Source organism: Tenrec ecaudatus, chromosome 10 (genome assembly GCF_050624435.1).
Source record: "Tenrec ecaudatus isolate mTenEca1 chromosome 10, mTenEca1.hap1, whole genome shotgun sequence".
NCBI classification, from domain to species: domain Eukaryota; kingdom Metazoa; phylum Chordata; class Mammalia; order Afrosoricida; family Tenrecidae; genus Tenrec; species Tenrec ecaudatus.
This window is the reverse complement of record NC_134539.1, coordinates 35,044,447-35,059,276: the sequence shown is the minus strand read 5'-3', so window position 1 is coordinate 35,059,276 and position 14,830 is coordinate 35,044,447. Positions and strand designations below refer to the sequence as shown.

Sequence of the window (14,830 nt, the reverse complement as noted above, 5' to 3'; positions counted from 1 at the left end):
CCTGACTGACCCAGTCCCAGAAACAAGTGTCCTGCCATCCTGGGGTCTCTCCCACTTTGTGTCTGTTTGGCCCCAAATGAGGGCTGAAGTTAAACTCACCCTCCTTTCCAGGCTCCACCAACCTCCCCCCGCTTCCAACAAGAGCTCCCCCACATTAATTACCCCTGCTTTCCAACTCGCTGTGAGATTTCCTTTCCACAGGATATATCCGAAGGGGAATACACACAGGACAGGGCAAACATGGTTTTCAGGTAAACACTTTCTCCGGACTGCCGCCCAATTAGTCTTGCCAAACCAGCCTGGCCTTGTCTTTGTCCTAGGAGCCCGTCTGGTCTACCCCTTGTGCACTCATTAGATGGCAGGGGCTTGCTTCTGACAGTCATGTTGCGCCCAATCAGCCCTGCCACCTGACCTTTCCAGTCTTATCTCTGCTGCTCTGCCATGCACCAGGTCTCTTCATCTGCGCCCTCGGCCAACACCTCTGGCACTAGGGAGCCTTCTCAGGGTCCCTCATGGGGAACACCCCTTGCTCTTCCCTATGTCGAGTCCTCTGATTTCACATCCTTCTTTGTATGCCCGGACACGGCAAACGGCCCAGCCCTCGGTACAATGTTGGTGAAATGAGGGTGGTCCCCAACATCCCAAGCAGCACATCAGCACGCTGGCTAGGACAGAGTTTGACAGGAGAGCACATGTCTGAAGCATGCAGAGAGGCAGGCCTCCCAAACTGACATCGCACCCACAGCAGTGACCAAAGTCCAGGCCTCCTGAAGAGCCCCCCTGGCCAGGTCCACCCTCCCTCTCCCTCCACCCCCTCGTCTATAGAGTGTGTTTCCAAACCACCTCCAGTGGTGCTCGAACTGCCTAAGGCTGTAACCAGGCAGGAGTTGTTTTTCAGACAGGGGTGGGGGCCTGAAAACAGCGACTAGTCCAACATCACTGCCAGGAAGTGTCAGAGTTCTGACTTTCACCCGGGACTTCTCACTCCCAGGCCTGGGCTTCTTCCAAGCCTCCTCAGGTTGCCTGAGGTTCCAAGGAAGAAGGTTTCGTGGGGCTCTGTCAGTCCCAGAGCACTGCGCCGGGAGTCTTCTGTGAGCTGTGGACACAGGGTCTCACACAAACAGGAGGCTGGAGGAAACCAAACGGAAAGTTAACACGCCTTGGCTTCTAACGGAAAGGTTGGAGGTTAAAGTCCACCAAGAGGCAGCGCCTGCAGGAAGGGTTGGTGCTCTACACCTGAAAAGTCACTCGCACACTTTCTGGAGCATAATTTCACTCTGACATGTGGGGCTGCCGGGCAGCTGGTTGAACACTGTTGAAGCAACCCAAGGGAGTGAGGTGGGACAAATGGTTGAAATGTGCCTTGTTAGAAAGACGGCAGAATGCTCTTGTAAGGGACGGTCTCAGTGTAATCAGCAGGGCCCAGTCCTGCAGGACGTGATGCTTCGTGAAATCATCGAGGAAGCACAGACCCCAAGAAGGTGGTCTGACATGGTGGCCATAACCAGGGGTCCAAACAACGACTGTGAGGACGGCTCCTTTCCGGGCTGTTTTCCTCTGTGGGAAGTCGTCTAGTGGCTCTGAGTCAGAGCAGACTCCACGACACTCGACAACAAAGTCAAAGGGCAGTCTCACCCCGACTCACATGAGGTAGCCATGTCAGCTGGTTGGCTGTGTGTGTGAGTGTAAGCTGCAAGCACAATGATGTTTGCGGAGGGCTTCGGTTGTGACAAAATTGGTCCTCAAGGCCAGTGTGTTTGAAGGGGATTGCTACCATCCCCAGGCCAGCCCGGTTTACCCTTTGGGGCAAATAGGCCTGAGTGTGTGTGTGGGGGGCGGGGGGGCTACTAATCGTGGGAACTTATTTATCGGCAACAGAATAATGTTCCCATCCTGGTCCCTCTCCACTTCTGTTTCACTCCCGCCCGTCGTGCTTTCGTGCACGCTTCCTTTGCGACCTAGGTCCTATTTAAGCGGCTGCATAATGAGGACTCCTTATGGCCTCTTAAAGAGGGTGGCCTCTCTCATCTGGGTGATCTGCCTCGGTCCTGTTTCTTAGTAAACGTGCTTTTACAAATGACCTTTGGATTTAGGGTCTCTTTCTTCAGTAACAGCGCGGGGACACTAGGCGCTCTTCAGTTCCACCTGCCGCGTGAACATTTCCGCATCTCCTCTGGCAGAAACGCTGAGAACTTACCGGCGGCGCCTTGCACCTCGAGGCCGCCGTCAGGCACCAAGGCTGCGGGACCGCGGCTGGCGGAGCCCCGAGGGAAAGCCAAGGGCGCGGGCGAGAGCGGCCCGGACAGGGCGGCAGCGGGCTGGAGGGAGGGGCCGGGCTGGAGGGAGGGGCCGGGCTGGAGGGAGGGGCCGGGCTGGAGGGAGGGGCCGGCCGCGTCACCTGACTCCGCCGGTTCAGCGAGAGGCGGGTGGGCGGGGCCTCGGCCACGTGACCCGGCCGCCTCCCGAACGGCACTGAGCGCGTCGCGCTGCGCCGCCGCCGCCGGGGTCGATCGGGTCTGCGCCTGCGCGGGCGCTGGCTCGCTGACTCGCTCGCTCGCCGGCCGACCTGCGGGCGGGCGGCAACCGGGCGTGGGGCCGGGACGCCCGTGGCCATGGGTGAGTGTGGCAGAGGGGCTGAGGCGGACGGCCGCGGGCTGGAGAGTGGACGCTGGAAGGAGGCCGTCGGGCCTCGGGCGCAGCCGCTCGGGCGGCCCGCCCCGCTTCCCTGCGCGCGCGCACTGCCGCCCCAGCGCGCCCCGCGCCCGCATACCCTCCTGGCGGCGCGTGTGGGGGGCCTTGGCGTCCCTTGCTCGGCTCCCGGGCTACCCGGGCCTGGGGCGCCGTCCGGCGACCCTCCGTCCCGACCCCCGGCTCCGGCGTGCGGGGCTGGGCCCTTGGGCGGGGCGGGGAGACACCCAGCGTGCCAAGCCCGCAGGGCGGGGAGGGGCCGCCATGGGGAAGTGGGTGGCAGCTGGGGTTGCTCCTCTACCTCGGGGGACCCCGCTCTGTGACGAAGGGACTTTTGCGGTCATGGCCATCCCTTTTCACAGACGGGGAAATGGACGCCGGCGGCACGGTAAGTTCAGCCCCCGCCAGGCGCTGCCTGCCATCGCAGCGACCCCCCCGGGTGCATCGCCTTGTTGGACGCGATTGCCCCGACTGGGGGAGGAGGGATGCAGGTTGTAAAACTCGGTGTGTTGTGACCTCTGGCATTGAACGTGTAAATGACTCAACGGCTTCCTAGCCTTTCGGCCTAACCGATTTTTGCCCTTTAGAGGATTGCCCATTTGGTCTGCTCACGTTTTTTCACAAAAACCCAAAGGTGCCGCGCGGACCTTGTCGCGGTTCAAAACGGCAGTCACGCTTAGTGCAACAAGCTGTTCGAGCTCTCGAAACCCACATTGTCTCGGCAGGTCTCCCGTTTTGGTAAACAGAAAGCCCAGAGTGGCTTTACCATGAGAAATTGCTTCACGTTTCTTTCTAGTAGCAAGAGAGTGACATCCCTGGGACCAGGCCCGGGACCCAGGCTGCTCAGGGTCGCATTACAGCTGACTCAGCCCCACTGCCTTGTGGGAGTGGACATCCTTGGAGAACTGCAGGCACCTTCTCCCCAGTTTTTGCAGAAGGACCTTTGTCCTTGGGTACATCTCGACCTCGGGCACTCTTGTAGGCCGTGCAAGATGGAAAATGTTGGTGCCACAAAAGTTTTGAGACTGCAATTGCCTGTGAAAGTCACCTTGATTGACCTAGCTTCCTAATGTTGAGATCGATCCCAGGTTTAGGTAGCCAACAAGGGTAAACTTAAATAAATTTTACAATAAAACCAGAGCATTATTATCGCTGTCAGAGATCTTAAATGCAGAAATCAGTTTCACAAAGAAATGCAGCCACATTCACAATCCAGTGTGCCAAAGGCTCGGCTCCATTGCCACAGAAGAATGTTGTGGACACCTCCCTAACTCTGGACTCTGGTCCCATGTGTAGGCAGAAATGACAAGGAGCTGTAACTGAAGGCGGGCTGGATGGGGGCTGTTGGCAGATGCTGGAAGCACCCCCGCCCCCCAGCCCTTCTTCAGACTTGAGAATCAATGTCTAGTAACTTTTCTTAAATGTTTTGAAAGTCACACAAGGGCCATTCTACTAAAAAATAAACACGACAGAAACTTTTGGGCACTGTTCAGGTGCCCAGCTCATTTGGTGTGCATAATCAAAATGTAGCTGCTAAGCGAGATCACTAGTAAGTCATTTAACGACATAGTGCATTTCAGTCCTAAAGAGATGGGATGTTCTTAACATTGCTGAGCTGTGAGGTTGCTTTATGATGTAAGCCTATGCATGTGTCTTTAGATATGGAATAAGGAGCTTGGTGGCATCGTGGTCAGAACGCCCACCAGAGGTCAGCGGTTCAAACTCAGCAGCACCTTCTGCAGGAGAAAAGTGTGGCAGGCAGTCTGTTCCGGGAAAGATGATCAGTCCTGGACGCCCTGTGAGGCAGGATGGGTGTTTTTGCTAAAGTCGATGTTGCTTAGTTTTGTAACTACAGAGCAAAGTATTACCTGGGTATTAAATGTTTATACTGGGATTTTTTTCCCTTTCCATATTGGTTTATCATAGATGAGCAAGCATAATTCTAATAAAAATGTTCCAAAATTCATGCCTAATAGCTGGGGAAGTTGTTAGGTGCTGTGGATCCATGGAGACCCTCTAGGACCCCGAGGACTGGCCGAGAGTGGCCTGGCCTGTCATCTGCAGAGCTGCTGGTGGTACAGACCGGCGGCCTTAACCACTGGACGCTTAGCTATTGTCCCCCCGCCCCCAAGCTATGTCTGAAAGTCAGAGACCAAAATAAGGGTGTGGCAGACCATGTAGTTAAAGCTGCCATATGCTGTTGTGCACCTTCAGGAGCCCTCTGGTGCTGTGGGCTGGAGGTTAGGCTGTAAATCTCAAGGTGAGAGGTTCCAATCCAGTTTTTCAGAGGGAGAGAGATGCTGGTGCTCCCACAAAGGTGCCAGGAAGCTTGCCCAGGCTGCTCTGGGTCAGAATTGACCATAAATGAGTGGCAGAAATGAATTTTCTGTTTTTCTTATATACCCTGGTAAAGTTCTTTTTAAGCATCTACTCAATACATTTTTTAAGTAGATGATACTAAGCCACGAAGCCTCAGTTCATTCATAAATGGAAGGAGAGGGAACAGAAGTCCGGGACCATTCATTCTATTTTTCAGGTAATTTCTTTGTAATTTTTCTTGCAACCAACAATAACTGAAGTGGCAGAATACTTCAAATGTATTGTCAGAAGCTTTGCTGAAAAGAAAAAAAATGCATAACCTTAAACACCCAGCTATGAAACCACGTAAACAAGCTGCCAACTCAAGAATTAGCTAGAAAGGTGAAGCAGAAGGAAGGAGGTGATGGAATATCTTTAATTTATTTAAACTTGGGGCAGGGGAGGTAAAATTGGTAAATTCAAGAGCTGGTCTTTTGTGTGGAAGGAGTTTTGTCTGATAGGTAAGTAGGCTAGCCTGCTCAAGAAGAAAAAGGAAACACAAATACATAATTTTGTAAGTGCTTTTGCACTGCGGGTTAAGTGTTGGACGGCTAATGGCAAGGTCAGTGGTTCAATCCCACTAGGTGCTTCATGGGAGAAAGGAAGCTGCCTGCTCCGATGGAGATGTACAGTCTCAGAAACGGTAGAAGGTTGCTGAGTCTAAATTGATTTCTTGGGTTTGGTTTTATGTGACTACATAAAATGACCGAGTTTTTATTTTATTTCTTTAAGGCCACCCAGTTACCAAAACTGACTCCAGGAGAGAGAACCTAAGAGATCAGTAACAATGGAAGAAACTGGGAAAGTTACCAAAAAGCTACCACTCCCCCAAACACCAGCTCCAGATGATGTTACAGGTGAATTCTTGTACCTTGAAAAGATCGTTTTGATGCCATTTCAGTTGTTTTAGCTTAAAGAAGATAGGGGAGGGGGCCAAACATCCCAAAGATTCTTTTCATCAAGCCTGCAGAATGTCTACACGGGGCCTGTACAGCCGTAATACGAAAACTCCAGACAGATTGGTTACAAACGGCAATGGGACTCTTCAGAATAAAACCTTAGCGAGGGGAACGTAACCTTGCATTGAAAGCTTATAGCGGGTAAGATTTATCCCCGCGTTCCAAGGCTAGATTGTGATCCAGAAATGCCCTAACGTAATACGTCAAACAAACACCAAGAATGAACAATAAGACTTGCTTACCTTTTTTGAGGACCCACTAGAGAGCTTCAGAGAACTCGTGGAAAATGGAATTGATAATGGAATTTTCCCACAGACTGCTTGAAGCCCCTTCGGCCTGTGCTTCAGACCCTCACCTGGGTCCCTCTCCTATGCTAATGAGTGGAGCCCACCTTCAAGGTAGATGGCGTCCTGGTTTTATAGACTAGGGAACTAGGGCATAGCGACTTTGAGTGGTGTGCTGAGAATGGTGAGGTCGATGAGGTGGTCGAGCCAGGATGGGGGTGGGGCCCCGGGGAATACATAGGTTCCAGTGCCTGTGCCCTTACACATCACCCTTGTTCTGTTTGCAAGGTCCATGTGGTCATTTTATGTATCTTCTTAAACATTCTTGACCAGAGTTCAAACTCTGTTCCTCGTTTGGGGGTGAAGACAGTTGAAGATTAGTAAAACATGCCTGGGTGCAGCCCCTCCCCGTCTGAGCCTTTTGTGAAGAGGATTTGTGACAGGTTGTTCTTGAGCACTCCCAGAGGGAGTTCTCTGTAGCGAACAGTGAAGGGGGAGGCTTCCATCACATTGCAGCTGTACAGATTCACAGAAAGTATGCCGGTCTTGGCAGTGGGCTTGGAGCACTGTGAAGACATTCTCGACGCCACCTTTGTGGGGCGTTTTTGAGTGGGGACCCATCTGTCCTGGGTCCGTGTTTCAGTTCTTGTTTCAACCTGGCTTTGTGTCCCTCTGTAACTGCCGGGACATGAGGGATACGCGCTCAGATGACGAGAACTTCTTGCTCTTCACACCAAAATCCAATGTTATCCCTAAAGGTATTTCTGTGAGAGTTCCCAGAAATTTCTGGAAAAGTAAACAGGGTGTTCACTCTCACCATCCTGGAATTTTGTCCAGAAACTGTCTACCAGCCCCCTGAGGGAGAAAGAAGAGTCCTTGCTCTCATGGGGAAGGAAATGTGTGTGCACGTAGTGGTGTTTGTTGTGTAAAATGAAGCAGGCCTGCCAAACTGAGGTGTCTGTAGCCAGAGGAGTGAATGAGTTGGCTGCTGAAAATCTTAATATCTAAGAATTGATACACTTTTTTACGCAGATAAAAAAGTAGGGACAAGATGATGCCGGGTTTGGCATCTGGAAAGGTAAAATACCTGGTGCTTTAAAATAAGAAGGAAAACCGAAGTGTACTAAGGTTTATAAACAGGTAGCAGCACGTAGGAACAGCTGGGGTGGGGGTGGGGAAACCTAAGCAGGAGCCTGGTGAAGTGAGTGAGTCAAGTCCCATTTGAGAAGATGGAAGTTCTTTTAAAATGTGTTACTCACTTCTGCTCTAAAATCCCAGTAGAATTTTTGTGAGAAATAGGATAAAAATCCTCAGAACAGGTATAAGAACCAGGGTACTGAGAGTTCAGATAGAGAAGTCTGGGCAAATCATGAAATATACCTGGTAAAGGTGTAGGGGCTATGAACTGGGCTGCTAACCACAACAAGGTCAGCAGTTCGAAACCACCAGCTCTTCTGTGGGAGAAAGATGTAGTTTTCTATTCTCATAAAGACTCAGAGTCTCAGAAACCCGCAGGGCAGTTCTGCTCCGCCCTCCAGGCCCGCCGAGTGCGAGTAGATGCCCTGTGGCAGTGGATTGAGTACAGGAGGTCCAGGCAGACCAGTCATGACCACCAAGTCCACTGAGTAGAATTGCCATGAGGGTGGGGGAGGCTGTAAATCTTTATGGGAACTTAGAGCCTTTTGTTTCTCCCCATGGAGTGGCTGGGAGTTTCAGACTGCTGACTTTCTGGCTAGAAGCCCAGCTCACCCTGCACCAGGAAGGCTCCTTGAACAGGCGCTACAAGAGAACACATGCTAGGCAATCGGGCACAACAGAGCAGGAGCAGGAGCAGAAAGGCCTGTGGGCGTTGGATCATGGTAAAGCTAGGGTGCACACCAATTTCAGAGGTGTTGCCAACGATGTTGGCAATCTTATCTCTGCCACTCTATGTTGAAATTTCAGAGCTCGAAGTACAGATGATAGATAAACCATAAAGAACTATTAAAGTGTAGATTAGTTATTTATAAAGGCATAACTAGAAGCCTAAAAATGATTCAGATACAATATTAAGAACTTAAAGAGCCTCAAAATCATACAGATCAAATGGGGAAAATCTTTGTCATGTGACCAGGATCGACTTCTACCTTTACAAACACGCTTAGAGGGCCTTAAGGACAAAAGGGCCCACAGCAAAGGGAGCAGCAGTCTGTGAATGCCATCTAATGTCAGTGGCCAAAAAATGAAACAGGCTGCATTTTATTCAAATTTTTCAAATGGTTAAAACAAGATGTCCCCTTTGTGTGTGCCTAGAGCCCACAGTGGTGGAGGAAGAGGTAGTCACATGCGCTCACTGAATACAGAAGCCGTCCCACTCCAGAAACTTGCCCGACACACAGGTGCGCGCCGATTGTGCTCACTGCAGAAGTAAAGACAAGAACAGGGCCGGGAGTGGAGAGCAGGGCACGTGCTTTGGTTAGACGAGGCTGCAGCCCTGTGAGGAGAAGGCCTCTCTGACCCTTTGACACCTCTTGTAGGCCAGACTTGGAGCTAGCTCCTAACCACAAGATCTGGCTTCCCTGTGGAGGACCAGGAGGCGGGCAGCCAACTCTCGAGGGGGCAGTGTCTCTGTGTGTCTTCGTGTGCTGTCTGCTGGACAAAGGACACACACATCTTCGTGGAACATACTTTTTAGAGCTGATTCTGCTTGTTTTGCCCCAGAAAAAAAAAGTATTCCATGTCAGTGTCAGAATCCTAGCACTTACCTGAGAGTTCCCTGAACACTCTTTAATGAAAAATAACTTTAAAAAGCAAGGAGAGTGTGTCCTAGCGTTTCATAAATCTCTTCAGGATCTGGCTGTGCCCCTAGCTGGCATGCCACTGGCATCTGCGCTCGGCATGCAGATAAGCCAGCCTCACGCCCTAGGGAGTTGGGAAGAGAGGTCTTCCCGGCCCCTCACACGGGCACCAGGGAAGAGAGGGCTTCCCAGCCCCTCACACGGGCACCAGGCATGCCCGGGGTCCCTTGGACCGTGCTTGTAAGAACACAGACGTGTGGGTGTTTGGGACGTCGAATAAAGGAGAGGCACGCACGCAGCTCTGTCTAAAGGTGCCCTCCATGTTGCTCCTTGCAGGTTAGGAAAATCCTTCATGAAGAACGACCTTAAGCAATATGATGGATTCAGAAGCTCATGAAAAGAGGCCCCCGATCCTAACATCTTCGAAACAAGACCTGGCGCCTCACATCGCCAACGTGGGCCAGGCGAAGCACTACCTGTGTGGCTGCTGTGCAGCCTTCAACAACATCGTCGTCACGTTTCCCCTCCAGAAGGTCCTTTTCCGGCAGCAGCTGTACGGAATCAAAACCCGGGATGCGATTCTTCAGCTGAGGAGGGATGGATTCCGAAACTTGTACCGTGGCATCCTCCCGCCGCTGCTGCAGAAGACGACCACCCTGGCCCTTATGTTCGGTCTGTATGAGGATCTGTCCTGCCTTCTCCGGAAGCACGTCAGCGCCCCCGAGTTTGCCACCCGCAGCCTGGCCGCCGTCCTGGCAGGGACAACAGAAGCGATTTTCACTCCGTTGGAAAGAGTTCAGACACTGCTGCAAGACCACAAGCATCATGACAAATTCACAAACACTTACCAGGCTCTCAGGGCCCTGAAGTGCCATGGCATCAGAGAGTACTACCGCGGCCTGGCGCCCATTCTCCTCCGGAATGGATCCAGCAACGCCCTGTTTTTTGGCCTCCGGGGCCCCGTTAAGGAGCACCTGCCTACGGCCACTTCGCACAGCGCTCATCTGGTCAACGACTTCATCTGCGGAGGCCTGCTGGGCGCCATGCTGGGGTTCTTGTTTTTCCCAATTAATGTCGTAAAAACCCGCATGCAGTCCCAGATTGGTGGGGAATTCCAGTCTTTTCCCAGGGTTTTCAAAACAATCTGGCTAGAACGGGACAGGAAATTGACCAACCTTTTCCGGGGTGCCCACCTGAATTACCATCGGTCCCTCATCTCCTGGGGCATAATCAACGCGACTTACGAGTTCTTGTTAAAGGTCATATGAAAGAAAGCGGAGTACAGTGGCGTTTGTCAGCTGACGAGCGCCAAGGAGAATACAGTGGGGCCTGGTTCCCGATTGGCCAAATAACTTGTCAGAAGTTCAGGACCCATGAATTGTGGGAAAAGTGGTTTTCCTTAAGCACCAATAATGGCAGAATAAAAGGTTTCGGTGGGAAATTCAAAGGTTCTTTATTCCCTGTCATTTTACCTGAGAGCTTTAGACAATGGCCCAATTAATGGCTGTCTGTCTGATAACCTTTGACAGGGAATGTAATAGCCAAATTGGTTTGTTTGTTTTTTCTTTTCCAAGACAGACAGCCTCTGTATGACAGTGTCAGCGCCTGTGACAGCCAGAGATGGCTTTGGAGCCTGCTGGCTTATCTTGTTGCTGCCCCTTCCCTCCCCAGGAAGGACAAAGAGCAGTCCCAGGAGGTTGAGCCGGCTGTGGTCCGACTGGGGCAGGAGGAAGGAGAAAACGCTTAGGCGTTTGGTGGCGGATTGCTTGTATTGGCTCTGGAGCTAAGCACCCCTTGAGATTGTCATTATGGAAACTTTGTATCGAGGCCCTGGTCAGGCCGGATTTTCGTTCCCCGGTTTGCTTTCTAGGTCTGGAGGTCTTTTACAATTCTGGTGTGACCTTAAACCTTTCCAAATACCCTTAGGCTGATTTCACGGATTTCATTGCCAAGCTGTGGGGGAGACCTTGGGGTCTGGTGGTTTCATCCTGTTCCATATTAACTGCATGCAGATCAGACTACTGACCTGCCGCCTATGGGTTTGTTTTGGGGGTTTTGTTTTCATTGACAATTTAGGCTTTACATTTTGTAATTAATTTGTTCTTCAAGTTTTCTATTCTCTCAATTTTCCTTTAAAGAGCAGAAACTCACTCCTGTAGCAATTTCCCCCAGAAGTCAGCCGGATTTGGTGTCCTGGTCTCCACAGGTTACAAGAAGGACCCCCAAACCACTCAGAGTGGCACCCACCAGTGTTTGCTTCCACTTAGAAGTAGAAATTGCTATTAGGATTTTGATAATTTGCAAACTCAGTTCTACACTTGTGTTATTAAAATGTTTGGGATCCTAAAATTGATAACCAGCCACATGAAGAGTTATTTTAAACTTTGAGGATTTATAATAACCAGGTAGTTCAGTGGTTCTTTACCTGATGCAACACAAACCTGTTTGTCAAAGGAATCAGATTCAGGTTTTTTCATATTTTTTTTAGGGTTTTGGTTTTTTTTTTTTTTTTTCAGGTAAAATAATACAGCACAGTGACTCATGGACTGACTGACTAGCAAACACATGAGCAGCCTACAGAAAAGGCTCATCTTTTTTTTTTTTTAAACCAACCCATCTCTGTTAAATATATAAAGACTGTTCTCTGGTATCTTGACATGGTATATAGAGTAGACGGATTTCTGATTTCAGAGTTTTCATCTTTCTGGGTAACTGCATGTTAATATGCACACCTCCAACAAAATAAAATCAGGGCCTCAACCGGTAGTTTGCGTGTAAGTTTCTGGGCAGATGGTCCAAAACAGTGATTTACCTCGAAACGCAGTATGGCTGAATAAAGTGAAATCCTTCACAGAACCAAGCATTGGCCTGTCAGTCAACAAGCTAAATGGCTTTTACCGCAGCCTTGGCTGATTACTTAGAAACCCAGGTGCAAACTTAAGGATTTCTGCAAATGTGTTTGACACCAAATAAACGCTAATAGCATCCTTTGGCATAGTTTCTGAGATGTTCACACTGAGTAGCAGTGTGTGTCCTCCTAGGGCGCCGGGTGGTCTAGCCTGGGCGAGCAAGCTAGCGGGCCTGGGACGGATGCCCTCAGCCTTGCCTTTCCTCCTACACTCCATGCAGGTGACAAGATCTACGTTCTAAAGCACTTCCGTGAAATACAAGTGAAGTGAGACATCGAGGAGTGCTTTAGTCTTCCGGTGTCAAATGTGGCATTGGACACAATTACTAATAAATATTTCTACTGGTTTTAACTTAAGATATTTTTTGATTTCGTCTCTTTTTATAGCTTTTGAAGACCAAACTGCAAATACATTGCCAATGATGATGTGTGTTGTCCTGTCGACTTAAATTTGACAAATGCTTGAACAGAATTTGTGGTGACTGTATTTTCTGAATTTTGAAGTAAGTTATAATGTGTTATTAATGAGGAACTGACTCTAACCACCATTGTTACCTTCAGGATGAATTGTTGAGAAGACAAATAATGATTGACTAACTTTACCTGATAAGCACCGCTGGCTCGCACTCTGGGGACACTCTGGGTGTTGCCTCCTGCCCATCAGTCTCGAGATGCTACTAGAACCATGTTTAGAGCCTGTATTTACCACACCAGAGAGGGGCTATGCAGCCCCCGGACTGCCCCAGAGTAAACGACCTTTCCATGGTGGCACATGCGAGTGGGCACGGGGGGGTGATATTTGGGCCGCAGTAATCCTGTGTAGTCTATGGTTAGTTAGATAATCCCATGCTCTATATTGCGGACCGTGCAATAAAATGAACAGTCTGTATCTTGCCCTCTGGAAACCTGAGCAATGTCCAATCTCAGGTATCTCGCTATGCGAACACGCCAGGGCAGTAGCAGCGGGGTTGGGTGTGTGGGCAGAAGTATGAAACGAACCAGAAGGCTCATTGACATGCGTCAGTCGTGGTGAGCTGGCACTGCCTTCCTGTCGATGAGGTCCTGCGTGGGCAAGTAATGAAGGCTGGAGGGGGTTACACTTGAGTGGGGGAGGGGGTAAACAGCCAGGCTTGGTTTGTTCCTTAGTGAAACATTGGTCTCGGGTGCAAACCAATGTATTGCAGAGACTTGACCAGACATCCTCCCACGTGGACGAGTTTGGGACTTGCGTCTGTCCTGGGGCATCACAGACACGTGCTTGCCAAAGTGGCTTTCTGGGTGTGCGAGGGCCTCCACCTGTTGGCATCATTAAAAGTGGTTCCGCACCCAAAGCTATTTTTGTTTTCTACTTTGAATTTTGTGACTTATGTGAGTTTAAATGGAATCTGTTAATGTTTCAGAGTTAATATGCTTTTTTGGTTATTCTGTCTGGAATAAAGTTGTTTTGGTTTGTTTTATTTTTTAAAAAAATGAAACTATCCTCTTTGGCCTTCACTTGTGGGTTGGGGAAGTTCCCTAGCACTCTTTTCCTTTTGTGGGTGGAGAAGTCAAGTAGTCTCTTCAATGGCAGATACTTCCCACACTACCTTAACTCAGTGGCGTCACATGAAGCCCTTGTGACAAAAAGTAGAAGAATCGCTCCCTTGCCCAGCGTGTCCTAGTCCATAGCAGTTCTACACGCGGTACCTTTCCAAGGAAGTGGGGTTAACAAACCCAGGGACAAGGGAATAACAAGTGATCCAAAATCAGTGGCGAGGAGGGTGTAGGAGGCCTGGTAGAGCTTGATCAAGGGCAGTGTAACTCAGGAATTACTGAAACCCAAATGAAGGCTGAGCATGTTAGTAGGACATGAGGAAAGTTAAAGGAAATAGAGGAAAGAGCTAGGAGGCAAAGGGCATTTATAGAGATCTAAATACAGGCATGTACATATATAAATATATATGAGGATGGGGGAATAGATCTATGTGCATATATTTATAGGTTTAGTATTAAGGTAGCAGATGGACATTGGGCCTCCACTCAAGTACTCCCTCAATTCTATTAAGCTGGCATTCCATGATGCTCACCTTCCCGACATGATCTCTGAAGACAAAGCGGGTACATAGGTAAATGTGAAGAAAGCTGATGGTGCTCAGCTACCAAAAGATAGTGTCCAGGGTCTTAAAGACTTGAAGATAAGCAAGCAGCCACACAGAGGAAGCACACCAGCCTGTGTGTTCATGAGGTCTCAGGGAGCAGGCATCAAAGAACAAAAAATAACAATGAATGAGAGGGAGTGCAGAGTGGGGACCCAAAGCCCATCTGTAGGCAACTGGACATCCCTTAAAGAAAGGTCGTGGGGAGGAGATGAGCCAATCAGCATGCAGTGTAGCACTCATGAAACACAACTTTCCTCTAGTTCTTAAATGCTTCCTCTCCCCCATTATCGCGATCCCAATTCTACCTTACAAATCCGGCTAAACCAGAGCATGTACACTGGTACAGATAGGAACTGGAAACAGAGAATCCAGGGCAGGTGATTCACTCAAGACCAAATATTGCAGCTTCATGCTTCTGATACTCAGTTCAGGAATGTTGATATTATTGTAAATTATGTCAAACTTCATTTTCTATCAAGTATTACAAGTGTCTATGACATTAAAAAAAGTTTCCAGATAGCTTAACTATAATTTGTCTTGTCTTTTAAAATGTTTTTTTGGAGCGCAATAAGCGTTTCCCCACTGAGTATAAACTGGGAAATCAGTCACTTCTGTTGGGTAAAGTCATACTTGGCCCCAAACTAAATGGTTTACATGTTTGCTTTTTCTGGGCTACTTTAAGTGTTCTGATCCAGTGCAGCCGCCAGGTCGGGTGGTG

General features: G+C 49.7%; 1 protein-coding gene across 4 annotated transcripts; it reads left to right on the top strand.

Moving 5' to 3' along the window:
- The first annotated feature begins 2,469 nt into the window (after positions 1-2,469).
- On the top strand, positions 2,470-13,449 carry SLC25A51 (solute carrier family 25 member 51). 4 transcript variants are annotated; one of them, XM_075560186.1, is made up of 4 exons: positions 2,470-2,616; positions 5,779-5,903; positions 8,582-8,667; positions 9,403-13,449. In XM_075560186.1, exon 4 carries the CDS (start codon positions 9,441-9,443, stop codon positions 10,332-10,334), a length of 894 nt encoding a protein of 297 aa, XP_075416301.1. In that variant the 5' UTR covers positions 2,470-2,616; positions 5,779-5,903; positions 8,582-8,667; positions 9,403-9,440; the 3' UTR covers positions 10,335-13,449. The 4 variants fall into 4 exon arrangements, with proteins under 4 accessions (XP_075416301.1, XP_075416299.1, XP_075416300.1 ...); XM_075560184.1 differs by lacking the exon at positions 8,582-8,667 and having other exon boundaries at positions 2,471-2,616; XM_075560185.1 differs by lacking the exons at positions 2,470-2,616; positions 8,582-8,667 and adding an exon at positions 2,937-3,076.
- Positions 13,450-14,830: the final 1,381 nt, after the last annotated feature.

Coding starts and splice junctions, on each gene's coding strand:
- SLC25A51 (XM_075560186.1), top strand. CDS start 9,441: ATGATGGATTCAGAAGCTCATGAAAAGAGGCCCCCGATCCTAACATCT.